General features: G+C 56.2%; 1 protein-coding gene across 1 annotated transcript in view; it reads left to right on the forward strand.

Moving 5' to 3' along the window:
• LOC148590704 (uncharacterized) overlaps positions 1–26,362 on the forward strand; it is a 36,521-nt gene that overhangs the window by 835 nt on the left and 9,324 nt on the right. The window contains exons 3-20 of the mRNA XM_088538727.1: positions 616–777; positions 1,159–1,281; positions 3,667–3,678; positions 5,963–6,046; positions 6,792–6,953; positions 7,335–7,457; positions 9,843–9,854; positions 12,139–12,222; positions 12,968–13,129; positions 13,511–13,633; positions 16,019–16,030; positions 18,315–18,398; positions 19,144–19,305; positions 19,687–19,809; positions 22,195–22,206; positions 24,491–24,574; positions 25,320–25,481; positions 25,863–25,985. Of these exons, the coding sequence (XP_088394853.1) occupies positions 616–777; positions 1,159–1,281; positions 3,667–3,678; positions 5,963–6,046; positions 6,792–6,953; positions 7,335–7,457; positions 9,843–9,854; positions 12,139–12,222; positions 12,968–13,129; positions 13,511–13,633; positions 16,019–16,030; positions 18,315–18,398; positions 19,144–19,305; positions 19,687–19,809; positions 22,195–22,206; positions 24,491–24,574; positions 25,320–25,481; positions 25,863–25,985 (1,809 nt within the window). The remainder of the gene's footprint in view (positions 1–615; positions 778–1,158; positions 1,282–3,666; positions 3,679–5,962; positions 6,047–6,791; positions 6,954–7,334; positions 7,458–9,842; positions 9,855–12,138; positions 12,223–12,967; positions 13,130–13,510; positions 13,634–16,018; positions 16,031–18,314; positions 18,399–19,143; positions 19,306–19,686; positions 19,810–22,194; positions 22,207–24,490; positions 24,575–25,319; positions 25,482–25,862; positions 25,986–26,362) is intronic.

The raw sequence follows: 26,362 nt of genomic DNA on the forward strand, positions 1-26,362 counted from the left end.
GCAGTCCTTAGTGTGACAGGGAACAGATGGTTTGTGCACTGAGAGAAGGCAGGAGCTGCCAGGAGGAGGCCCCAGGTCGTGTGCAGGAGTTGGGAGAGCAGGTTGCAATGTGGGTCTCTGCCCATGCATGAGCTTGCAGAGCCAGTGGCAGCCTGCTGTGTGGCACTGGAGAAGTGTTCCATGGGGCCCGGCGCGCAGCAGGCAGCAAGGCGGCCAGGGCGCAGTGTCCTAGCAGCAAGGCCAGCGATGCTCATACAGAACCTGGGAGACTCTCTAGGAGAGTTTTCACTTCTCTTGCGCTCTGTCTGTACACAGTTGTAAATGGCAAGGCTTCTCTATTGGGGAAACGTGTCAGGTATCCCTCTAGAGACAGCCACAAGACGGGAGCTGTGGAGCTGGGGGATTCTCCTCGGCTGAACTCTCCCAAGTAGAATAAGCTTTCCTTTGGGTACGATTCCCCCTAGCTTAGAGGCGAGCTATGTGCTGAGCCAGGAATGACCCTAAATCCCTGAGCCTGGAGAGCGCTACCCTATGAGCTGACAAAGCTGCAAAGCGTCTTTGTCTCTTTCCTCAGCCACCCTACCCTGATCTTCCCATGCGCGATGTATCTTACAGCTTCACCGGCCGGCCGGTCACTTTGATCTTGGAGATCCGTACTGTCACTTGCTGGGGAATGAGTACAACAGCCTGCATGACCCCCATTTGCGGAAATACTACAATCGCAAAGACAACCTGCGTAGGCTGAGGAGAGAAGGTTTCATCACCAAGGATGGCAAAGTAGGGTGTCCATGTGGGTGAGAAGTAGAGTTGCCACAGGAGGGGGAGGTTGCCAGAGTGCTTGCTGCAGCCGGTCCTTGCAGGTGGAGGGCGCGGGGCTGCTTTCCCTGCTGCGGGGGCAGGAGGAGCCCAAAGCTCACTCTGGGCATTCCCATCTGCACTTCCCAGGCTGTGCGGCGCTGCCACAGCAGTGGGCGCGTGGCCAGGGGGCGCAGCGAGGAGCACGACTCCGCACTGGGTGCTGGGAGCCGGACTCCCTGACACCGGGCAGGGCCCGGGCGCACAGGAGCAGCTGCCGCTGGGCTAGCGCTCCTCCTGCCAATGCAGGCTGCGCATGAGCAGCACAAGTGCTGGGTGATTTCTCCCCTCATCTCGCCATAGGTTGTTTGCAGCCTGCGTGAATTCAACCAGTACAGGCAGTACCTGACGACGCTCAAGATAGAGCTTGAGAAAACAGAAGGGCGGGAACACGATCCTAAACCTCAGGGTTCACAGGTACCTTTTGTGGTGCAGGGGGTTGAGGTTTCACTTCTCCCAGGAAGGCATGACCTGAAGAAGCGGGGAAGGCTGCGCTGGTGTGCCTGCTCTTGTGGCACGGAAAGGACTGCGTAGGTCCGTGCTGAGCAGCTGATGCAGGGTGCGGGATTTGGGCACGGGTGGGAAAGTCGTCCCTGAGTGCCCTCCAAGTGCTGAGAGAGGCCCTTCTTTCCTGCCCCCTGCTTCCCCACCATGGGCAACGGCTTCTCAGAAGGCATGACAATGCAGGGAACTCCAGGGTCAAGCACTCCTTGTTCCTACTCATAAAATGAGCATTCTTCACATTCAGGTCTGGACAAGGTGCCAACAAGCCTCCGATAACAGGCAGAGGTGTCACGGGAGCCAAGCAGGCAACACCCGTGGCAGCCAAGACCATGGCACCCGTGGCAGCCAAGACCACAGCACCCGTGGCAGCCAAGACCATGGCACCCATGGCAGCCAAGAACACACCACCAATGGCAGCCAAGAACAAAGCACCAATGGCAGCCAAGACCACAACACCTGTGGCAGTGAAGAACACAAAACCTGTGGCAGCCACCAACACAACACCCGTGGTAGCCACGAACGCAACACCCGTGGCAGGCAGGATCAGAACGCCCGTGGCAGCCAAGAAATTACCACCAATGGCAGCCAAGAAAAGAACACCCATGGCAGCCATGAACACAAGCACCATGGCAGTCAAGAAGACAACAACCACGGGAGCCTAGACCACAACCCCCAAGGCAATCAAGACCACAGGGCCAATGGCAGCCAGCACCACAACACCTGTGACAGTCAAGCCTCCAACGCCCACCGCAGGCAAGGCCGGGGCCAAGAGTTCAATCCAGTAAGTCAGTCTCCTCCACCCCCTCTCTTCAGTCTGTTCACGGTTCACTCAACAGGTCCTCCTGCTTTCTGTTTCAGAAGTGCTCAAAGGAGGAAAGGCCCGCTAAAGCCCGCACCACCTTGAACTGGAAAAGGCTGACAGAAGTTCAGGAGCTGGCCGAGAGCATGGTGGAGAAAGTGCTGCAGAGGGTGAAAGAGCTGGAGCAGTCAGTCCACATTTTAAGTAGGGCTCCCCTGATGATCCGCGGAAGGTTGTTTGATACGGGAGGAAGGGTCGGGCTTTCAGAGACGCCTCCTCCAGATCTCTGGGAGGAAGTGTGGCAGGCAGCTAGAGAGATGGCAGCAAGCCTTTCGGATCACCTGCGGAAGCGAGGGGCATACAGGACATCAAACACCTCTGAGCTCACGCTGCTGGCCAGGCGCAGGCAGCAGTGCATTGTTGCCGGAGCCACTCCAGAAGGCACACTGGGTGAAAGCAGAGCGAGGCAAGATGAGTTTCCTAGGCATGACGGAGCAGCTTCTCTGCCGTCTTTGGACAAAATCACCAGAGATGCCGCTAAGAGCATTGCAGCCACCTTGAAACGGTTTGTAGCGTCTCAGTTTGAGTATCGCTTCCACTGCAAGTTTTTGGAGATCCTGAAGCTGCCCGTGAAGACTCTTTCTCAGAGACAGCTGCAGCCACCCCAGGCACCTTCCTTGAGCCAGGTCATGGAAGAAGAAGGATCATCAGGAGCCTCTGAAGAGCAGGCACAAGAAGCCACGAGCCTCCTGGTGTTGCCACCCTTCCAAAATGCTGCTGAGATATACCAAGACAGGAGCGCACTGGAAGGGGACAGTAGCATTGCCAAAGCAATTTGCAAAATTCAGCAGCTCCGCTCTGAATTGAAAGTGTATGCGGAGAACTTTGTCCATGAGGCTCTGGAAACCCTGAAGAAGCAGCAGAAGGTGAAAAATGAAAGGTTTACCAAGGCAAGACCCTTGAAGGACAGGGCAGAATAAAGCACCGTGCAGAGTGGCCCCGTGGACCGGCTAGAAGAGCTGCATGTTCGGCCTCTGCCTGCACGAGATAGAGACGTGCGTTGCAGAAGGCAGGTGGCAAAAGAGCTCAACTGGAGAGATGAGAATGGGAGCAATCTGGGACAGGTCTCTCCAAAACCAGAAGGAAGGACTACTGCTACTGGCAAGCTGGTGGAGAGTCAACCAAGAACAAAGCTCCCTCCCATCATGGTCCCTGGAATGACCATGCTTTCAGAGGATGAGGCAGAGTCTCCAGAATATGCAGAGAAACATTCAGCTCATCTGCTCCCATCCATCCACCAAAGCTCTGAGTATCTTGCTCAGAGCACACCCAAAGGCATGCAGAAACTTCTCGCTTTCCCCTCGCCACCTGCAACAAGACCTCCTTCTGCACTGCTGGATATCCAACCAAAAGCGAGGCCAGGGAGCACACAAGACCCTTTCCCCTCCATTGTGCAGCACTATTGCAGGCAGCCCGTCCCTCCAACAGCTCCAAAGTGCCCTTCCCAGAGCGGAGCCCGGGTGAGACCGATGCGTGTAAAGCTGGTGACAGACAAGCCGGAGCAACGTGAATGCTGACAGAGGGCATTACCGGGGCACAGAATAAAGATGTTACTTCCAAGCACTGTGGGGATGTTCTTGTGTTCCTGTGCTGCTCTGGTGATTTACACCTTTTCATGAAAGGGACCGGCAAGTGCTTTGAGAGCTGCGCGAGACCTTGTGCCCAGGTCGCGAGGCAGACGAGCCAAAGCTTCTCTTCAAGCAGCCTACGTGCGGCAAGGGCTCCAGAGCGCCTTTTCTCGAGGCGAGGGCATTGGGGCAGGCCTGGGCTATGTAGCCAGAATCCGGGCAGGCAAGGCTGCTCCCACCACTTGCACTCACACATGTACTCCTGCGCTCGCTTCCCATCCCTCCATTAGGGTGTCAGTGGAGGCAAGCCTGCTCTGCTTCAGAGTTCACCTGAAGCATTTCTATGGCAGCAGCTGAATGTCCACCGTAAATGCGGCGGCAGAGCGAGCTAGCTGAATGTATTTCAACTGTGCAGAGACTTGGTGGATGGAGAACTCCCGCAAGGGTAATTCCATTCCCCACTCTAGCCCCAGCTCCATGTGCGTGTATGCGTGTAGGCGGGACACACGTCACTCTCGAAGCAAGCTGCAGTAGTTGCACTCCGGGGCTTAGGGCTTCCTGAGCCAGAGATTCCGCAGCATCAGTGTTTTCATAGCTGCCGGTGGACTTAGCCTACATGCCATTGTCTACTGCCTGCCTCAGCCCCATTTTGCTTCTGCCTGCCCTAAGGCACCCTAAGATTCTATCGCTATGAGCGCCACAGTACAACGACACCTTGTCCAAAATAGTTATTTAAATAGAGACCTCTTCATTACCTGGCCACACTGTGTTGAGGAATCAGGCAACATAAAGCAGGGAACAAGCAGTAGTAACAAACATCACGGCGACGCTGTACTTCCCAGTACACACTTGAGCAGCAGATTAAAGGCAACAATCCCCCCCAGCCTAGGTGCTTTCTGCCTGCAGTTCAGCAGTATGGAGAGACTGCTCCGGTCACGCAAATCACAAATAGCATGTGCTCAGCGTACAATAGATGACACCTTTTGTCCAACAAATGGCTTGCCAGTATATGGCACCTAAGAAGCCTTGGTGGTTCTCATAAGAATCCTACCACTGTGGTGTCACAGGGAGGACGGTTGTTCACTTCTTACTCTGCATCTTGCTGGAGAGCACCTAGGCCCATGCAGAGCACTCATTATTGATGGAATACTTGCTTAGAAGGGATTAAGCAGCCAAAGTCTTTCAGCAGCCTCCCCTTCCACGTTCCCTATGGAAACATCATGTGAGGAAAGGGACGCACCAAAGAGCCAGGGTCATAACACTCGTCTGGATGGACACGTCCAGTCCAGCCCATTACAAATGGCATCCATCTGTCCCATCACTGAGGCAGAGGGAGGTACATCTTTGGTACAAAGCGAGCTTTAAAAATGCTCATGAAGATCTGCTGTATGTGCAAACTGATCCCCAAGGCCTCTCCTCCAAGGGCTGCACCAGCCTCCACCCGGGGAAGACCGGCACGGAGCCGACAAGGCCCCTTGGCAAGGCGAAGGCAGGCCGAGCTGCAGGCCAGCCCGAGGGGGCCTGCCAGGACGGGCGGTGGCGCGCAAAAGCGGCCATGCGACAATGCGCCATTGTGAGTCTGGGGTCACTCGTGAGGTGAGCGGCCACGGCCAACAGAGCTGGGTGCTGCTGGAGCCATTGGAGCCAGCAAAGGTCGCAGCTCGTGGAAAAAGTTTTGGAACGAAGCATGGAGAACATTCCCCGTGCTGATGTCCGAAATAGAGATGGACTAGGGAGAACAGAGGAGAAGAGGGCCGAGGTGTGTACCAGGCTGCAGAGAGGGCTCAGCGTGGGAGCCAGCAACTGTGTGGGGCTGCTGTGGGCTGTGGGAGTGCGCAGGGGAGGGAGAGTGACAGGCATGGCGGGAGGCCGGAGGAGGCTCTTGGGGAACTGTGTCTCTCTGCCGCTGCTGGAGTCCAGCTCCACAGGCCAGAGAGTGCTGTGCAAGGACGTCAGGGCTGGGTAAAGGGGCTGGAGTTGTAGGCAAGTGACCAGAGGAGCAGAGCATGTCTCGGGAATAGGCCATTCTTGGCACTCTCCTTGCCTGCGGCTTTCAAGTTGCACTTCTGGAAGCTGCTGTGCAGGAAGGCTGTGGAGCCTGCGCTCCAAAAGCCCATGAGCACCTCTTTCTTTCCAGCCTGGGCGCCGAAGACAGCAGCTCAGAGATTCTACTGAGCTGCTGAACTTGCCGCTTGGTGTCAAGATCCCCGTGGAGCCGGGCTCAAGCACAGTCTTTCACCGGACCAAGCTGGGTGTAAAGGTAAAAGCAGCTGGAAGGGGTCAGAAGAATCCCCTCTTCCTCCTCCTTTTCTTGCTGGACACGCAGAGCATAATGCAAGAGGGACATTCCTCCATCCAAGCAATGGGATATCCTGGTGTCAGTGGGAGCTGCAGTCCTTAGTGTGACAGGGAACAGATGGTTTGTGCACTGAGAGAAGGCAGGAGCTGCCAGGAGGAGGCCCCAGGTCGTGTGCAGGAGTTGGGAGAGCAGGTTGCAATGTGGGTCTCTGCCCATGCATGAGCTTGCAGAGCCAGTGGCAGCCTGCTGTGTGGCACTGGAGAAGTGTTCCATGGGGCCCGGCGCGCAGCAGGCAGCAAGGCGGCCAGGGCGCAGTGTCCTAGCAGCAAGGCCAGCGATGCTCATACAGAACCTGGGAGACTCTCTAGGAGAGTTTTCACTTCTCTTGCGCTCTGTCTGTACACAGTTGTAAATGGCAAGGCTTCTCTATTGGGGAAACGTGTCAGGTATCCCTCTAGAGACAGCCACAAGACGGGAGCTGTGGAGCTGGGGGATTCTCCTCGGCTGAACTCTCCCAAGTAGAATAAGCTTTCCTTTGGGTACGATTCCCCCTAGCTTAGAGGCGAGCTATGTGCTGAGCCAGGAATGACCCTAAATCCCTGAGCCTGGAGAGCGCTACCCTATGAGCTGACAAAGCTGCAAAGCGTCTTTGTCTCTTTCCTCAGCCACCCTACCCTGATCTTCCCATGCGCGATGTATCTTACAGCTTCACCGGCCGGCCGGTCACTTTGATCTTGGAGATCCGTACTGTCACTTGCTGGGGAATGAGTACAACAGCCTGCATGACCCCCATTTGCGGAAATACTACAATCGCAAAGACAACCTGCGTAGGCTGAGGAGAGAAGGTTTCATCACCAAGGATGGCAAAGTAGGGTGTCCATGCGGGTGAGAAGTAGAGTTACCACAGGAGGGGGAGGTTGCCAGAGTGCTTGCTGCAGCCGGTCCTTGCAGGTGGAGGGCGCGGGGCTGCTTTCCCTGCTGCGGGGGCAGGAGGAGCCCAAAGCTCACTCTGGGCATTCCCATCTGCACTTCCCAGGCTGTGCGGCGCTGCCACAGCAGCGGGCGCGTGGCCAGGGGGCGCAGCAAGGAGCACGACTCCGCACTGGGTGCTGGGAGCCGGACTCCCTGACACCGGGCAGGGCCCGGGCGCACAGGAGCAGCTGCCGCTGGGCTAGCGCTCCTCCTGCCAATGCAGGCTGCGCATGAGCAGCACAAGTGCTGGGTGATTTCTCCCCTCATCTCGCCATAGGTTGTTTGCAGCCTGCGTGAATTCAACCAGTACAGGCAGTACCTGACGACGCTCAAGATAGAGCTTGAGAAAACAGAAGGGCGGGAACACGATCCTAAACCTCAGGGTTCACAGGTACCTTTTGTGGTGCAGGGGGTTGAGGTTTCACTTCTCCCAGGAAGGCATGACCTGAAGAAGCGGGGAAGGCTGCGCTGGTGTGCCTGCTCTTGTGGCACGGAAAGGACTGCGTAGGTCCGTGCTGAGCAGCTGATGCAGGGTGCGGGATTTGGGCACGGGTGGGAAAGTCGTCCCTGAGTGCCCTCCAAGTGCTGAGAGAGGCCCTTCTTTCCTGCCCCCTGCTTCCCCACCATGGGCAACGGCTTCTCAGAAGGCATGACAATGCAGGGAACTCCAGGGTCAAGCACTCCTTGTTCCTACTCATAAAATGAGCATTCTTCACATTCAGGTCTGGACAAGGTGCCAACAAGCCTCCGATAACAGGCAGAGGTGTCACGGGAGCCAAGCAGGCAACACCCGTGGCAGCCAAGACCATGGCACCCGTGGCAGCCAAGACCACAGCACCCGTGGCAGCCAAGACCATGGCACCCATGGCAGCCAAGAACACACCACCAATGGCAGCCAAGAACAAAGCACCAATGGCAGCCAAGACCACAACACCTGTGGCAGTGAAGAACACAAAACCTGTGGCAGCCACCAACACAACACCCGTGGTAGCCACGAACGCAACACCCGTGGCAGGCAGGATCAGAACGCCCGTGGCAGCCAAGAAATTACCACCAATGGCAGCCAAGAAAAGAACACCCATGGCAGCCATGAACACAAGCACCATGGCAGTCAAGAAGACAACAACCACGGGAGCCTAGACCACAACCCCCAAGGCAATCAAGACCACAGGGCCAATGGCAGCCAGCACCACAACACCTGTGACAGTCAAGCCTCCAACGCCCACCGCAGGCAAGGCCGGGGCCAAGAGTTCAATCCAGTAAGTCAGTCTCCTCCACCCCCTCTCTTCAGTCTGTTCACGGTTCACTCAACAGGTCCTCCTGCTTTCTGTTTCAGAAGTGCTCAAAGGAGGAAAGGCCCGCTAAAGCCCGCACCACCTTGAACTGGAAAAGGCTGACAGAAGTTCAGGAGCTGGCCGAGAGCATGGTGGAGAAAGTGCTGCAGAGGGTGAAAGAGCTGGAGCAGTCAGTCCACATTTTAAGTAGGGCTCCCCTGATGATCCGCGGAAGGTTGTTTGATACGGGAGGAAGGGTCGGGCTTTCAGAGACGCCTCCTCCAGATCTCTGGGAGGAAGTGTGGCAGGCAGCTAGAGAGATGGCAGCAAGCCTTTCGGATCACCTGCGGAAGCGAGGGGCATACAGGACATCAAACACCTCTGAGCTCACGCTGCTGGCCAGGCGCAGGCAGCAGTGCATTGTTGCCGGAGCCACTCCAGAAGGCACACTGGGTGAAAGCAGAGCGAGGCAAGATGAGTTTCCTAGGCATGACGGAGCAGCTTCTCTGCCGTCTTTGGACAAAATCACCAGAGATGCCGCTAAGAGCATTGCAGCCACCTTGAAACGGTTTGTAGCGTCTCAGTTTGAGTATCGCTTCCACTGCAAGTTTTTGGAGATCCTGAAGCTGCCCGTGAAGACTCTTTCTCAGAGACAGCTGCAGCCACCCCAGGCACCTTCCTTGAGCCAGGTCATGGAAGAAGAAGGATCATCAGGAGCCTCTGAAGAGCAGGCACAAGAAGCCACGAGCCTCCTGGTGTTGCCACCCTTCCAAAATGCTGCTGAGATATACCAAGACAGGAGCGCACTGGAAGGGGACAGTAGCATTGCCAAAGCAATTTGCAAAATTCAGCAGCTCCGCTCTGAATTGAAAGTGTATGCGGAGAACTTTGTCCATGAGGCTCTGGAAACCCTGAAGAAGCAGCAGAAGGTGAAAAATGAAAGGTTTACCAAGGCAAGACCCTTGAAGGACAGGGCAGAAGAAAGCACCGTGCAGAGTGGCCCCGTGGACCGGCTAGAAGAGCTGCATGTTCGGCCTCTGCCTGCACGAGATAGAGACGTGCGTTGCAGAAGGCAGGTGGCAAAAGAGCTCAACTGGAGAGATGAGAATGGGAGCAATCTGGGACAGGTCTCTCCAAAACCAGAAGGAAGGACTACTGCTACTGGCAAGCTGGTGGAGAGTCAACCAAGAACAAAGCTCCCTCCCATCATGGTCCCTGGAATGACCATGCTTTCAGAGGATGAGGCAGAGTCTCCAGAATATGCAGAGAAACATTCAGCTCATCTGCTCCCATCCATCCACCAAAGCTCTGAGTATCTTGCTCAGAGCACACCCAAAGGCATGCAGAAACTTCTCGCTTTCCCCTCGCCACCTGCAACAAGACCTCCTTCTGCACTGCTGGATATCCAACCAAAAGCGAGGCCAGGGAGCACACAAGACCCTTTCCCCTCCATTGTGCAGCACTATTGCAGGCAGCCCGTCCCTCCAACAGCTCCAAAGTGCCCTTCCCAGAGCGGAGCCCGGGTGAGACCGATGCGTGTAAAGCTGGTGACAGACAAGCCGGAGCAACGTGAATGCTGACAGAGGGCATTACCGGGGCACAGAATAAAGATGTTACTTCCAAGCACTGTGGGGATGTTCTTGTGTTCCTGTGCTGCTCTGGTGATTTACACCTTTTCATGAAAGGGACCGGCAAGTGCTTTGAGAGCTGCGCGAGACCTTGTGCCCAGGTCGCGAGGCAGACGAGCCAAAGCTTCTCTTCAAGCAGCCTACGTGCGGCAAGGGCTCCAGAGCGCCTTTTCTCGAGGCGAGGGCATTGGGGCAGGCCTGGGCTATGTAGCCAGAATCCGGGCAGGCAAGGCTGCTCCCACCACTTGCACTCACACATGTACTCCTGCGCTCGCTTCCCATCCCTCCATTAGGGTGTCAGTGGAGGCAAGCCTGCTCTGCTTCAGAGTTCACCTGAAGCATTTCTATGGCAGCAGCTGAATGTCCACCGTAAATGCGGCGGCAGAGCGAGCTAGCTGAATGTATTTCAACTGTGCAGAGACTTGGTGGATGGAGAACTCCCGCAAGGGTAATTCCATTCCCCACTCTAGCCCCAGCTCCATGTGCGTGTATGCGTGTAGGCGGGACACACGTCACTCTCGAAGCAAGCTGCAGTAGTTGCACTCCGGGGCTTAGGGCTTCCTGAGCCAGAGATTCCGCAGCATCAGTGTTTTCATAGCTGCCGGTGGACTTAGCCTACATGCCATTGTCTACTGCCTGCCTCAGCCCCATTTTGCTTCTGCCTGCCCTAAGGCACCCTAAGATTCTATCGCTATGAGCGCCACAGTACAACGACACCTTGTCCAAAATAGTTATTTAAATAGAGACCTCTTCATTACCTGGCCACACTGTGTTGAGGAATCAGGCAACATAAAGCAGGGAACAAGCAGTAGTAACAAACATCACGGCGACGCTGTACTTCCCAGTACACACTTGAGCAGCAGATTAAAGGCAACAATCCCCCCCAGCCTAGGTGCTTTCTGCCTGCAGTTCAGCAGTATGGAGAGACTGCTCCGGTCACGCAAATCACAAATAGCATGTGCTCAGCGTACAATAGATGACACCTTTTGTCCAACAAATGGCTTGCCAGTATATGGCACCTAAGAAGCCTTGGTGGTTCTCATAAGAATCCTACCACTGTGGTGTCACAGGGAGGACGGTTGTTCACTTCTTACTCTGCATCTTGCTGGAGAGCACCTAGGCCCATGCAGAGCACTCATTATTGATGGAATACTTGCTTAGAAGGGATTAAGCAGCCAAAGTCTTTCAGCAGCCTCCCCTTCCACGTTCCCTATGGAAACATCATGTGAGGAAAGGGACGCACCAAAGAGCCAGGGTCATAACACTCGTCTGGATGGACACGTCCAGTCCAGCCCATTACAAATGGCATCCATCTGTCCCATCACTGAGGCAGAGGGAGGTACATCTTTGGTACAAAGCGAGCTTTAAAAATGCTCATGAAGATCTGCTGTATGTGCAAACTGATCCCCAAGGCCTCTCCTCCAAGGGCTGCACCAGCCTCCACCCGGGGAAGACCGGCACGGAGCCGACAAGGCCCCTTGGCAAGGCGAAGGCAGGCCGAGCTGCAGGCCAGCCCGAGGGGGCCTGCCAGGACGGGCGGTGGCGCGCAAAAGCGGCCATGCGACAATGCGCCATTGTGAGTCTGGGGTCACTCGTGAGGTGAGCGGCCACGGCCAACAGAGCTGGGTGCTGCTGGAGCCATTGGAGCCAGCAAAGGTCGCAGCTCGTGGAAAAAGTTTTGGAACGAAGCATGGAGAACATTCCCCGTGCTGATGTCCGAAATAGAGATGGACTAGGGAGAACAGAGGAGAAGAGGGCCGAGGTGTGTACCAGGCTGCAGAGAGGGCTCAGCGTGGGAGCCAGCAACTGTGTGGGGCTGCTGTGGGCTGTGGGAGTGCGCAGGGGAGGGAGAGTGACAGGCATGGCGGGAGGCCGGAGGAGGCTCTTGGGGAACTGTGTCTCTCTGCCGCTGCTGGAGTCCAGCTCCACAGGCCAGAGAGTGCTGTGCAAGGACGTCAGGGCTGGGTAAAGGGGCTGGAGTTGTAGGCAAGTGACCAGAGGAGCAGAGCATGTCTCGGGAATAGGCCATTCTTGGCACTCTCCTTGCCTGCGGCTTTCAAGTTGCACTTCTGGAAGCTGCTGTGCAGGAAGGCTGTGGAGCCTGCGCTCCAAAAGCCCATGAGCACCTCTTTCTTTCCAGCCTGGGCGCCGAAGACAGCAGCTCAGAGATTCTACTGAGCTGCTGAACTTGCCGCTTGGTGTCAAGATCCCCGTGGAGCCGGGCTCAAGCACAGTCTTTCACCGGACCAAGCTGGGTGTAAAGGTAAAAGCAGCTGGAAGGGGTCAGAAGAATCCCCTCTTCCTCCTCCTTTTCTTGCTGGACACGCAGAGCATAATGCAAGAGGGACATTCCTCCATCCAAGCAATGGGATATCCTGGTGTCAGTGGGAGCTGCAGTCCTTAGTGTGACAGGGAACAGATGGTTTGTGCACTGAGAGAAGGCAGGAGCTGCCAGGAGGAGGCCCCAGGTCGTGTGCAGGAGTTGGGAGAGCAGGTTGCAATGTGGGTCTCTGCCCATGCATGAGCTTGCAGAGCCAGTGGCAGCCTGCTGTGTGGCACTGGAGAAGTGTTCCATGGGGCCCGGCGCGCAGCAGGCAGCAAGGCGGCCAGGGCGCAGTGTCCTAGCAGCAAGGCCAGCGATGCTCATACAGAACCTGGGAGACTCTCTAGGAGAGTTTTCACTTCTCTTGCGCTCTGTCTGTACACAGTTGTAAATGGCAAGGCTTCTCTATTGGGGAAACGTGTCAGGTATCCCTCTAGAGACAGCCACAAGACGGGAGCTGTGGAGCTGGGGGATTCTCCTCGGCTGAACTCTCCCAAGTAGAATAAGCTTTCCTTTGGGTACGATTCCCCCTAGCTTAGAGGCGAGCTATGTGCTGAGCCAGGAATGACCCTAAATCCCTGAGCCTGGAGAGCGCTACCCTATGAGCTGACAAAGCTGCAAAGCGTCTTTGTCTCTTTCCTCAGCCACCCTACCCTGATCTTCCCATGCGCGATGTATCTTACAGCTTCACCGGCCGGCCGGTCACTTTGATCTTGGAGATCCGTACTGTCACTTGCTGGGGAATGAGTACAACAGCCTGCATGACCCCCATTTGCGGAAATACTACAATCGCAAAGACAACCTGCGTAGGCTGAGGAGAGAAGGTTTCATCACCAAGGATGGCAAAGTAGGGTGTCCATGCGGGTGAGAAGTAGAGTTACCACAGGAGGGGGAGGTTGCCAGAGTGCTTGCTGCAGCCGGTCCTTGCAGGTGGAGGGCGCGGGGCTGCTTTCCCTGCTGCGGGGGCAGGAGGAGCCCAAAGCTCACTCTGGGCATTCCCATCTGCACTTCCCAGGCTGTGCGGCGCTGCCACAGCAGTGGGCGCGTGGCCAGGGGGCGCAGCAAGGAGCACGACTCCGCACTGGGTGCTGGGAGCCGGACTCCCTGACACCGGGCAGGGCCCGGGCGCACAGGAGCAGCTGCCGCTGGGCTAGCGCTCCTCCTGCCAATGCAGGCTGCGCATGAGCAGCACAAGTGCTGGGTGATTTCTCCCCTCATCTCGCCATAGGTTGTTTGCAGCCTGCGTGAATTCAACCAGTACAGGCAGTACCTGACGACGCTCAAGATAGAGCTTGAGAAAACAGAAGGGCGGGAACACGATCCTAAACCTCAGGGTTCACAGGTACCTTTTGTGGTGCAGGGGGTTGAGGTTTCACTTCTCCCAGGAAGGCATGACCTGAAGAAGCGGGGAAGGCTGCGCTGGTGTGCCTGCTCTTGTGGCACGGAAAGGACTGCGTAGGTCCGTGCTGAGCAGCTGATGCAGGGTGCGGGATTTGGGCACGGGTGGGAAAGTCGTCCCTGAGTGCCCTCCAAGTGCTGAGAGAGGCCCTTCTTTCCTGCCCCCTGCTTCCCCACCATGGGCAACGGCTTCTCAGAAGGCATGACAATGCAGGGAACTCCAGGGTCAAGCACTCCTTGTTCCTACTCATAAAATGAGCATTCTTCACATTCAGGTCTGGACAAGGTGCCAACAAGCCTCCGATAACAGGCAGAGGTGTCACGGGAGCCAAGCAGGCAACACCCGTGGCAGCCAAGACCATGGCACCCGTGGCAGCCAAGACCACAGCACCCGTGGCAGCCAAGACCATGGCACCCATGGCAGCCAAGAACACACCACCAATGGCAGCCAAGAACAAAGCACCAATGGCAGCCAAGACCACAACACCTGTGGCAGTGAAGAACACAAAACCTGTGGCAGCCACCAACACAACACCCGTGGTAGCCACGAACGCAACACCCGTGGCAGGCAGGATCAGAACGCCCGTGGCAGCCAAGAAATTACCACCAATGGCAGCCAAGAAAAGAACACCCATGGCAGCCATGAACACAAGCACCATGGCAGTCAAGAAGACAACAACCACGGGAGCCTAGACCACAACCCCCAAGGCAATCAAGACCACAGGGCCAATGGCAGCCAGCACCACAACACCTGTGACAGTCAAGCCTCCAACGCCCACCGCAGGCAAGGCCGGGGCCAAGAGTTCAATCCAGTAAGTCAGTCTCCTCCACCCCCTCTCTTCAGTCTGTTCACGGTTCACTCAACAGGTCCTCCTGCTTTCTGTTTCAGAAGTGCTCAAAGGAGGAAAGGCCCGCTAAAGCCCGCACCACCTTGAACTGGAAAAGGCTGACAGAAGTTCAGGAGCTGGCCGAGAGCATGGTGGAGAAAGTGCTGCAGAGGGTGAAAGAGCTGGAGCAGTCAGTCCACATTTTAAGTAGGGCTCCCCTGATGATCCGCGGAAGGTTGTTTGATACGGGAGGAAGGGTCGGGCTTTCAGAGACGCCTCCTCCAGATCTCTGGGAGGAAGTGTGGCAGGCAGCTAGAGAGATGGCAGCAAGCCTTTCGGATCACCTGCGGAAGCGAGGGGCATACAGGACATCAAACACCTCTGAGCTCACGCTGCTGGCCAGGCGCAGGCAGCAGTGCATTGTTGCCGGAGCCACTCCAGAAGGCACACTGGGTGAAAGCAGAGCGAGGCAAGATGAGTTTCCTAGGCATGACGGAGCAGCTTCTCTGCCGTCTTTGGACAAAATCACCAGAGATGCCGCTAAGAGCATTGCAGCCACCTTGAAACGGTTTGTAGCGTCTCAGTTTGAGTATCGCTTCCACTGCAAGTTTTTGGAGATCCTGAAGCTGCCCGTGAAGACTCTTTCTCAGAGACAGCTGCAGCCACCCCAGGCACCTTCCTTGAGCCAGGTCATGGAAGAAGAAGGATCATCAGGAGCCTCTGAAGAGCAGGCACAAGAAGCCACGAGCCTCCTGGTGTTGCCACCCTTCCAAAATGCTGCTGAGATATACCAAGACAGGAGCGCACTGGAAGGGGACAGTAGCATTGCCAAAGCAATTTGCAAAATTCAGCAGCTCCGCTCTGAATTGAAAGTGTATGCGGAGAACTTTGTCCATGAGGCTCTGGAAACCCTGAAGAAGCAGCAGAAGGTGAAAAATGAAAGGTTTACCAAGGCAAGACCCTTGAAGGACAGGGCAGAAGAAAGCACCGTGCAGAGTGGCCCCGTGGACCGGCTAGAAGAGCTGCATGTTCGGCCTCTGCCTGCACGAGATAGAGACGTGCGTTGCAGAAGGCAGGTGGCAAAAGAGCTCAACTGGAGAGATGAGAATGGGAGCAATCTGGGACAGGTCTCTCCAAAACCAGAAGGAAGGACTACTGCTACTGGCAAGCTGGTGGAGAGTCAACCAAGAACAAAGCTCCCTCCCATCATGGTCCCTGGAATGACCATGCTTTCAGAGGATGAGGCAGAGTCTCCAGAATATGCAGAGAAACATTCAGCTCATCTGCTCCCATCCATCCACCAAAGCTCTGAGTATCTTGCTCAGAGCACACCCAAAGGCATGCAGAAACTTCTCGCTTTCCCCTCGCCACCTGCAACAAGACCTCCTTCTGCACTGCTGGATATCCAACCAAAAGCGAGGCCAGGGAGCACACAAGACCCTTTCCCCTCCATTGTGCAGCACTATTGCAGGCAGCCCGTCCCTCCAACAGCTCCAAAGTGCCCTTCCCAGAGTGGAGCCCGGGTGAGACCGATGCGTGTAAAGCTGGTGACAGACAAGCCGGAGCAACGTGAATGCTGACAGAGGGCATTACCGGGGCACAGAATAAAGATGTTACTTCCAAGCACTGTGGGGATGTTCTTGTGTTCCTGTGCTGCTCTGGTGATTTACACCTTTTCATGAAAGGGACCGGCAAGTGCTTTGAGAGCTGCGCGAGACCTTGTGCCCAGGTCGCGAGGCAGACGAGCCAAAGCTTCTCTTCAAGCAGCCTACGTGCGGCAAGGGCTCCAGAGCGCCTTTTCTCGAGGCGAGGGCATTGGGGCAGGCCTGGGCTATGTAGCCAGAACCCGGGCAGGCAAGGCTGCTCCCACCACTTGCACTCACACATGTACTCCTGCGCTCGCTTCCCATCCCTCCATTAGGGTGTCAGTGGAGGCAAGCCTGCTCTGCTTCAGAGTTCACCTGAAGCATTTCTATGGCAGCAGCTGAATGTCCACCGTAAATGCGGCGGCAGAGCGAGCTAGCTGAATGTATTTCAACTGTGCAGAGACTTGGTGGATGGAGAACTCCCGCAAGGGTAATTCCATTCCCCACTCTAGCCCCAGCTCCATGTGCGTGTATGCGTGTAGGCGGGACACACGTCACTCTCGAAGCAAGCTGCAGTAGTTGCACTCCGGGGCTTAGGGCTTCCTGAGCCAGAGATTCCGCAGCATCAGTGTTTTCATAGCTGCCGGTGGACTTAGCCTACATGCCATTGTCTACTGCCTGCCTCAGCCCCATTTTGCTTCTGCCTGCCCTAAGGCACCCTAAGATTCTATCGCTATGAGCGCCACAGTACAACGACACCTTGTCCAAAATAGTTATTTAAATAGAGACCTCTTCATTACCTGGCCACACTGTGTTGAGGAATCAGGCAACATAAAGCAGGGAACAAGCAGTAGTAACAAACATCACGGCGACGCTGTACTTCCCAGTACACACTTGAGCAGCAGATTAAAGGCAACAATCCCCCCCAGCCTAGGTGCTTTCTGCCTGCAGTTCAGCAGTATGGAGAGACTGCTCCGGTCACGCAAATCACAAATAGCATGTGCTCAGCGTACAATAGATGACACCTTTTGTCCAACAAATGGCTTGCCAGTATATGGCACCTAAGAAGCCTTGGTGGTTCTCATAAGAATCCTACCACTGTGGTGTCACAGGGAGGACGGTTGTTCACTTCTTACTCTGCATCTTGCTGGAGAGCACCTAGGCCCATGCAGAGCACTCATTATTGATGGAATACTTGCTTAGAAGGGATTAAGCAGCCAAAGTCTTTCAGCAGCCTCCCCTTCCACGTTCCCTATGGAAACATCATGTGAGGAAAGGGACGCACCAAAGAGCCAGGGTCATAACACTCGTCTGGATGGACACGTCCAGTCCAGCCCATTACAAATGGCATCCATCTGTCCCATCACTGAGGCAGAGGGAGGTACATCTTTGGTACAAAGCGAGCTTTAAAAATGCTCATGAAGATCTGCTGTATGTGCAAACTGATCCCCAAGGCCTCTCCTCCAAGGGCTGCACCAGCCTCCACCCGGGGAAGACCGGCACGGAGCCGACAAGGCCCCTTGGCAAGGCGAAGGCAGGCCGAGCTGCAGGCCAGCCCGAGGGGGCCTGCCAGGACGGGCGGTGGCGCGCAAAAGCGGCCATGCGACAATGCGCCATTGTGAGTCTGGGGTCACTCGTGAGGCGAGCGGCCACGGCCAACAGAGCTGGGTGCTGCTGGAGCCATTGGAGCCAGCAAAGGTCGCAGCTCGTGGAAAAAGTTTTGGAACGAAGCATGGAGAACATTCCCCGTGCTGATGTCCGAAATAGAGATGGACTAGGGAGAACAGAGGAGAAGAGGGCCGAGGTGTGTACCGGGCTGCAGAGAGGGCTCAGCGTGGGAGCCAGCAACTGTGTGGGGCTGCTGTGGGCTGTGGGAGTGCGCAGGGGAGGGAGAGTGACAGGCATGGCGGGAGGCCGGAGGAGGCTCTTGGGGAACTGTGTCTCTCTGCCGCTGCTGGAGTCCAGCTCCACAGGCCAGAGAGTGCTGTGCAAGGACGTCAGGGCTGGGTAAAGGGGCTGGAGTTGTAGGCAAGTGACCAGAGGAGCAGAGCATGTCTCGGGAATAGGCCATTCTTGGCACTCTCCTTGCCTGCGGCTTTCAAGTTGCACTTCTGGAAGCTGCTGTGCAGGAAGGCTGTGGAGCCTGCGCTCCAAAAGCCCATGAGCACCTCTTTCTTTCCAGCCTGGGCGCCGAAGACAGCAGCTCAGAGATTCTACTGAGCTGCTGAACTTGCCGCTTGGTGTCAAGATCCCCGTGGAGCCGGGCTCAAGCACAGTCTTTCACCGGACCAAGCTGGGTGTAAAGGTAAAAGCAGCTGGAAGGGGTCAGAAGAATCCCCTCTTCCTCCTCCTTTTCTTGCTGGACACGCAGAGCATAATGCAAGAGGGACATTCCTCCATCCAAGCAATGGGATATCCTGGTGTCAGTGGGAGCTGCAGTCCTTAGTGTGACAGGGAACAGATGGTTTGTGCACTGAGAGAAGGCAGGAGCTGCCAGGAGGAGGCCCCAGGTCGTGTGCAGGAGTTGGGAGAGCAGGTTGCAATGTGGGTCTCTGCCCATGCATGAGCTTGCAGAGCCAGTGGCAGCCTGCTGTGTGGCACTGGAGAAGTGTTCCATGGGGCCCGGCGCGCAGCAGGCAGCAAGGCGGCCAGGGCGCAGTGTCCTAGCAGCAAGGCCAGCGATGCTCATACAGAACCTGGGAGACTCTCTAGGAGAGTTTTCACTTCTCTTGCGCTCTGTCTGTACACAGTTGTAAATGGCAAGGCTTCTCTATTGGGGAAACGTGTCAGGTATCCCTCTAGAGACAGCCACAAGACGGGAGCTGTGGAGCTGGGGGATTCTCCTCGGCTGAACTCTCCCAAGTAGAATAAGCTTTCCTTTGGGTACGATTCCCCCTAGCTTAGAGGCGAGCTATGTGCTGAGCCAGGAATGACCCTAAATCCCTGAGCCTGGAGAGCGCTACCCTATGAGCTGACAAAGCTGCAAAGCGTCTTTGTCTCTTTCCTCAGCCACCCTACCCTGATCTTCCCATGCGCGATGTATCTTACAGCTTCACCGGCCGGCCGGTCACTTTGATCTTGGAGATCCGTACTGTCACTTGCTGGGGAATGAGTACAACAGCCTGCATGACCCCCATTTGCGGAAATACTACAATCGCAAAGACAACCTGCGTAGGCTGAGGAGAGAAGGTTTCATCACCAAGGATGGCAAAGTAGGGTGTCCATGCGGGTGAGAAGTAGAGTTGCCACAGGAGGGGGAGGTTGCCAGAGTGCTTGCTGCAGCCGGTCCTTGCAGGTGGAGGGCGCGGGGCTGCTTTCCCTGCTGCGGGGGCAGGAGGAGCCCAAAGCTCACTCTGGGCATTCCCATCTGCACTTCCCAGGCTGTGCGGCGCTGCCACAGCAGTGGGCGCGTGGCCAGGGGGCGCAGCGAGGAGCACGACTCCGCACTGGGTGCTGGGAGCCGGACTCCCTGACACCGGGCAGGGCCCGGGCGCACAGGAGCAGCTGCCGCTGGGCTAGCGCTCCTCCTGCCAATGCAGGCTGCGCATGAGCAGCACAAGTGCTGGGTGATTTCTCCCCTCATCTCGCCATAGGTTGTTTGCAGCCTGCGTGAATTCAACCAGTACAGGCAGTACCTGACGACGCTCAAGATAGAGCTTGAGAAAACAGAAGGGCGGGAACACGATCCTAAACCTCAGGGTTCACAGGTACCTTTTGTGGTGCAGGGGGTTGAGGTTTCACTTCTCCCAGGAAGGCATGACCTGAAGAAGCGGGGAAGGCTGCGCTGGTGTGCCTGCTCTTGTGGCACGGAAAGGACTGCGTAGGTCCGTGCTGAGCAGCTGATGCAGGGTGTGGGATTTGGGCACGGGTGGGAAAGTCGTCCCTGAGTGCCCTCCAAGTGCTGAGAGAGGCCCTTCTTTCCTGCCCCCTGCTTCCCCACCATGGGCAACGGCTTCTCAGAAGGCATGACAATGCAGGGAACTCCAGGGTCAAGCACTCCTTGTTCCTACTCATAAAATGAGCATTCTTCACATTCAGGTCTGGACAAGGTGCCAACAAGCCTCCGATAACAGGCAGAGGTGTCACGGGAGCCAAGCAGGCAACACCCGTGGCAGCCAAGACCATGGCACCCGTGGCAGCCAAGACCACAGCACCCGTGGCAGCCAAGACCATGGCACCCATGGCAGCCAAGAACACACCACCAATGGCAGCCAAGAACAAAGCACCAATGGCAGCCAAGACCACAACACCTGTGGCAGTGAAGAACACAAAACCTGTGGCAGCCACCAACACAACACCCGTGGTAGCCACGAACGCAACACCCGTGGCAGGCAGGATCAGAACGCCCGTGGCAGCCAAGAAATTACCACCAATGGCAGCCAAGAAAAGAACACCCATGGCAGCCATGAACACAAGCACCATGGCAGTCAAGAAGACAACAACCACGGGAGCCTAGACCACAACCCCCAAGGCAATCAAGACCACAGGGCCAATGGCAGCCAGCACCACAACACCTGTGACAGTCAAGCCTCCAACGCCCACCGCAGGCAAGGCCGGGGCCAAGAGTTCAATCCAGTAAGTCAGTCTCCTCCACCCCCTCTCTTCAGTCTGTTCACGGTTCACTCAACAGGTCCTCCTGCTTTCTGTTTCAGAAGTGCTCAAAGGAGGAAAGGCCCGCTAAAGCCCGCACCACCTTGAACTGGAAAAGGCTGACAGAAGTTCAGGAGCTGGCCGAGAGCATGGTGGAGAAAGTGCTGCAGAGGGTGAAAGAGCTGGAGCAGTCAGTCCACATTTTAAGTAGGGCTCCCCTGATGATCCGCGGAAGGTTGTTTGATACGGGAGGAAGGGTCGGGCTTTCAGAGACGCCTCCTCCAGATCTCTGGGAGGAAGTGTGGCAGGCAGCTAGAGAGATGGCAGCAAGCCTTTCGGATCACCTGCGGAAGCGAGGGGCATACAGGACATCAAACACCTCTGAGCTCACGCTGCTGGCCAGGCGCAGGCAGCAGTGCATTGTTGCCGGAGCCACTCCAGAAGGCACACTGGGTGAAAGCAGAGCGAGGCAAGATGAGTTTCCTAGGCATGACGGAGCAGCTTCTCTGCCGTCTTTGGACAAAATCACCAGAGATGCCGCTAAGAGCATTGCAGCCACCTTGAAACGGTTTGTAGCGTCTCAGTTTGAGTATCGCTTCCACTGCAAGTTTTTGGAGATCCTGAAGCTGCCCGTGAAGACTCTTTCTCAGAGACAGCTGCAGCCACCCCAGGCACCTTCCTTGAGCCAGGTCATGGAAGAAGAAGGATCATCAGGAGCCTCTGAAGAGCAGGCACAAGAAGCCACGAGCCTCCTGGTGTTGCCACCCTTCCAAAATGCTGCTGAGATATACCAAGACAGGAGCGCACTGGAAGGGGACAGTAGCATTGCCAAAGCAATTTGCAAAATTCAGCAGCTCCGCTCTGAATTGAAAGTGTATGCGGAGAACTTTGTCCATGAGGCTCTGGAAACCCTGAAGAAGCAGCAGAAGGTGAAAAATGAAAGGTTTACCAAGGCAAGACCCTTGAAGGACAGGGCAGAAGAAAGCACCGTGCAGAGTGGCCCCGTGGACCGGCTAGAAGAGCTGCATGTTCGGCCTCTGCCTGCACGAGATAGAGACGTGCGTTGCAGAAGGCAGGTGGCAAAAGAGCTCAACTGGAGAGATGAGAATGGGAGCAATCTGGGACAGGTCTCTCCAAAACCAGAAGGAAGGACTACTGCTACTGGCAAGCTGGTGGAGAGTCAACCAAGAACAAAGCTCCCTCCCATCATGGTCCCTGGAATGACCATGCTTTCAGAGGATGAGGCAGAGTCTCCAGAATATGCAGAGAAACATTCAGCTCATCTGCTCCCATCCATCCACCAAAGCTCTGAGTATCTTGCTCAGAGCACACCCAAAGGCATGCAGAAACTTCTCGCTTTCCCCTCGCCACCTGCAACAAGACCTCCTTCTGCACTGCTGGATATCCAACCAAAAGCGAGGCCAGGGAGCACACAAGACCCTTTCCCCTCCATTGTGCAGCACTATTGCAGGCAGCCCGTCCCTCCAACAGCTCCAAAGTGCCCTTCCCAGAGCGGAGCCCGGGTGAGACCGATGCGTGTAAAGCTGGTGACAGACAAGCCGGAGCAACGTGAATGCTGACAGAGGGCATTACCGGGGCACAGAATAAAGATGTTACTTCCAAGCACTGTGGGGATGTTCTTGTGTTCCTGTGCTGCTCTGGTGATTTACACCTTTTCATGAAAGGGACCGGCAAGTGCTTTGAGAGCTGCGCGAGACCTTGTGCCCAGGTCGCGAGGCAGACGAGCCAAAGCTTCTCTTCAAGCAGCCTACGTGCGGCAAGGGCTCCAGAGCGCCTTTTCTCGAGGCGAGGGCATTGGGGCAGGCCTGGGCTATGTAGCCAGAACCCGGGCAGGCAAGGCTGCTCCCACCACTTGCACTCACACATGTACTCCTGCGCTCGCTTCCCATCCCTCCATTAGGGTGTCAGTGGAGGCAAGCCTGCTCTGCTTCAGAGTTCACCTGAAGCATTTCTATGGCAGCAGCTGAATGTCCACCGTAAATGCGGCGGCAGAGCGAGCTAGCTGAATGTATTTCAACTGTGCAGAGACTTGGTGGATGGAGAACTCCCGCAAGGGTAATTCCATTCCCCACTCTAGCCCCAGCTCCATGTGCGTGTATGCGTGTAGGCGGGACACACGTCACTCTCGAAGCAAGCTGCAGTAGTTGCACTCCGGGGCTTAGGGCTTCCTGAGCCAGAGATTCCGCAGCATCAGTGTTTTCATAGCTGCCGGTGGACTTAGCCTACATGCCATTGTCTACTGCCTGCCTCAGCCCCATTTTGCTTCTGCCTGCCCTAAGGCACCCTAAGATTCTATCGCTATGAGCGCCACAGTACAACGACACCTTGTCCAAAATAGTTATTTAAATAGAGACCTCTTCATTACCTGGCCACACTGTGTTGAGGAATCAGGCAACATAAAGCAGGGAACAAGCAGTAGTAACAAACATCACGGCGACGCTGTACTTCCCAGTACACACTTGAGCAGCAGATTAAAGGCAACAATCCCCCCCAGCCTAGGTGCTTTCTGCCTGCAGTTCAGCAGTATGGAGAGACTGCTCCGGTCACGCAAATCACAAATAGCATGTGCTCAGCGTACAATAGATGACACCTTTTGTCCAACAAATGGCTTGCCAGTATATGGCACCTAAGAAGCCTTGGTGGTTCTCATAAGAATCCTACCACTGTGGTGTCACAGGGAGGACGGTTGTTCACTTCTTACTCTGCATCTTGCTGGAGAGCACCTAGGCCCATGCAGAGCACTCATTATTGATGGAATACTTGCTTAGAAGGGATTAAGCAGCCAAAGTCTTTCAGCAGCCTCCCCTTCCACGTTCCCTATGGAAACATCATGTGAGGAAAGGGACGCACCAAAGAGCCAGGGTCATAACACTCGTCTGGATGGACACGTCCAGTCCAGCCCATTACAAATGGCATCCATCTGTCCCATCACTGAGGCAGAGGGAGGTACATCTTTGGTACAAAGCGAGCTTTAAAAATGCTCATGAAGATCTGCTGTATGTGCAAACTGATCCCCAAGGCCTCTCCTCCAAGGGCTGCACCAGCCTCCACCCGGGGAAGACCGGCACGGAGCCGACAAGGCCCCTTGGCAAGGCGAAGGCAGGCCGAGCTGCAGGCCAGCCCGAGGGGGCCTGCCAGGACGGGCGGTGGCGCGCAAAAGCGGCCATGCGACAATGCGCCATTGTGAGTCTGGGGTCACTCGTGAGGTGAGCGGCCACGGCCAACAGAGCTGGGTGCTGCTGGAGCCATTGGAGCCAGCAAAGGTCGCAGCTCGTGGAAAAAGTTTTGGAACGAAGCATGGAGAACATTCCCCGTGCTGATGTCCGAAATAGAGATGGACTAGGGAGAACAGAGGAGAAGAGGGCCGAGGTGTGTACCGGGCTGCAGAGAGGGCTCAGCGTGGGAGCCAGCAACTGTGTGGGGCTGCTGTGGGCTGTGGGAGTGCGCAGGGGAGGGAGAGTGACAGGCATGGCGGGAGGCCGGAGGAGGCTCTTGGGGAACTGTGTCTCTCTGCCGCTGCTGGAGTCCAGCTCCACAGGCCAGAGAGTGCTGTGCAAGGACGTCAGGGCTGGGTAAAGGGGCTGGAGTTGTAGGCAAGTGACCAGAGGAGCAGAGCATGTCTCGGGAATAGGCCATTCTTGGCACTCTCCTTGCCTGCGGCTTTCAAGTTGCACTTCTGGAAGCTGCTGTGCAGGAAGGCTGTGGAGCCTGCGCTCCAAAAGCCCATGAGCACCTCTTTCTTTCCAGCCTGGGCGCCGAAGACAGCAGCTCAGAGATTCTACTGAGCTGCTGAACTTGCCGCTTGGTGTCAAGATCCCCGTGGAGCCGGGCTCAAGCACAGTCTTTCACCGGACCAAGCTGGGTGTAAAGGTAAAAGCAGCTGGAAGGGGTCAGAAGAATCCCCTCTTCCTCCTCCTTTTCTTGCTGGACACGCAGAGCATAATGCAAGAGGGACATTCCTCCATCCAAGCAATGGGATATCCTGGTGTCAGTGGGAGCTGCAGTCCTTAGTGTGACAGGGAACAGATGGTTTGTGCACTGAGAGAAGGCAGGAGCTGCCAGGAGGAGGCCCCAGGTCGTGTGCAGGAGTTGGGAGAGCAGGTTGCAATGTGGGTCTCTGCCCATGCATGAGCTTGCAGAGCCAGTGGCAGCCTGCTGTGTGGCACTGGAGAAGTGTTCCATGGGGCCCGGCGCGCAGCAGGCAGCAAGGCGGCCAGGGCGCAGTGTCCTAGCAGCAAGGCCAGCGATGCTCATACAGAACCTGGGAGACTCTCTAGGAGAGTTTTCACTTCTCTTGCGCTCTGTCTGTACACAGTTGTAAATGGCAAGGCTTCTCTATTGGGGAAACGTGTCAGGTATCCCTCTAGAGACAGCCACAAGACGGGAGCTGTGGAGCTGGGGGATTCTCCTCGGCTGAACTCTCCCAAGTAGAATAAGCTTTCCTTTGGGTACGATTCCCCCTAGCTTAGAGGCGAGCTATGTGCTGAGCCAGGAATGACCCTAAATCCCTGAGCCTGGAGAGCGCTACCCTATGAGCTGACAAAGCTGCAAAGCGTCTTTGTCTCTTTCCTCAGCCACCCTACCCTGATCTTCCCATGCGCGATGTATCTTACAGCTTCACCGGCCGGCCGGTCACTTTGATCTTGGAGATCCGTACTGTCACTTGCTGGGGAATGAGTACAACAGCCTGCATGACCCCCATTTGCGGAAATACTACAATCGCAAAGACAACCTGCGTAGGCTGAGGAGAGAAGGTTTCATCACCAAGGATGGCAAAGTAGGGTGTCCATGTGGGTGAGAAGTAGAGTTGCCACAGGAGGGGGAGGTTGCCAGAGTGCTTGCTGCAGCCGGTCCTTGCAGGTGGAGGGCGCGGGGCTGCTTTCCCTGCTGCGGGGGCAGGAGGAGCCCAAAGCTCACTCTGGGCATTCCCATCTGCACTTCCCAGGCTGTGCGGCGCTGCCACAGCAGTGGGCGCGTGGCCAGGGGGCGCAGCGAGGAGCACGACTCCGCACTGGGTGCTGGGAGCCGGACTCCCTGACACCGGGCAGGGCCCGGGCGCACAGGAGCAGCTGCCGCTGGGCTAGCGCTCCTCCTGCCAATGCAGGCTGCGCATGAGCAGCACAAGTGCTGGGTGATTTCTCCCCTCATCTCGCCATAGGTTGTTTGCAGCCTGCGTGAATTCAACCAGTACAGGCAGTACCTGACGACGCTCAAGATAGAGCTTGAGAAAACAGAAGGGCGGGAACACGATCCTAAACCTCAGGGTTCACAGGTACCTTTTGTGGTGCAGGGGGTTGAGGTTTCACTTCTCCCAGGAAGGCATGACCTGAAGAAGCGGGGAAGGCTGCGCTGGTGTGCCTGCTCTTGTGGCACGGAAAGGACTGCGTAGGTCCGTGCTGAGCAGCTGATGCAGGGTGCGGGATTTGGGCACGGGTGGGAAAGTCGTCCCTGAGTGCCCTCCAAGTGCTGAGAGAGGCCCTTCTTTCCTGCCCCCTGCTTCCCCACCATGGGCAACGGCTTCTCAGAAGGCATGACAATGCAGGGAACTCCAGGGTCAAGCACTCCTTGTTCCTACTCATAAAATGAGCATTCTTCACATTCAGGTCTGGACAAGGTGCCAACAAGCCTCCGATAACAGGCAGAGGTGTCACGGGAGCC

The sequence above is a fragment of the Tinamus guttatus genome, unplaced genomic scaffold, assembly GCF_059628265.1.
Source record: "Tinamus guttatus ecotype Peru unplaced genomic scaffold, ASM5962826v1 Tinamus_guttatus_pri_ptg001150l, whole genome shotgun sequence".
NCBI lineage: Eukaryota > Metazoa > Chordata > Aves > Tinamiformes > Tinamidae > Tinamus > Tinamus guttatus.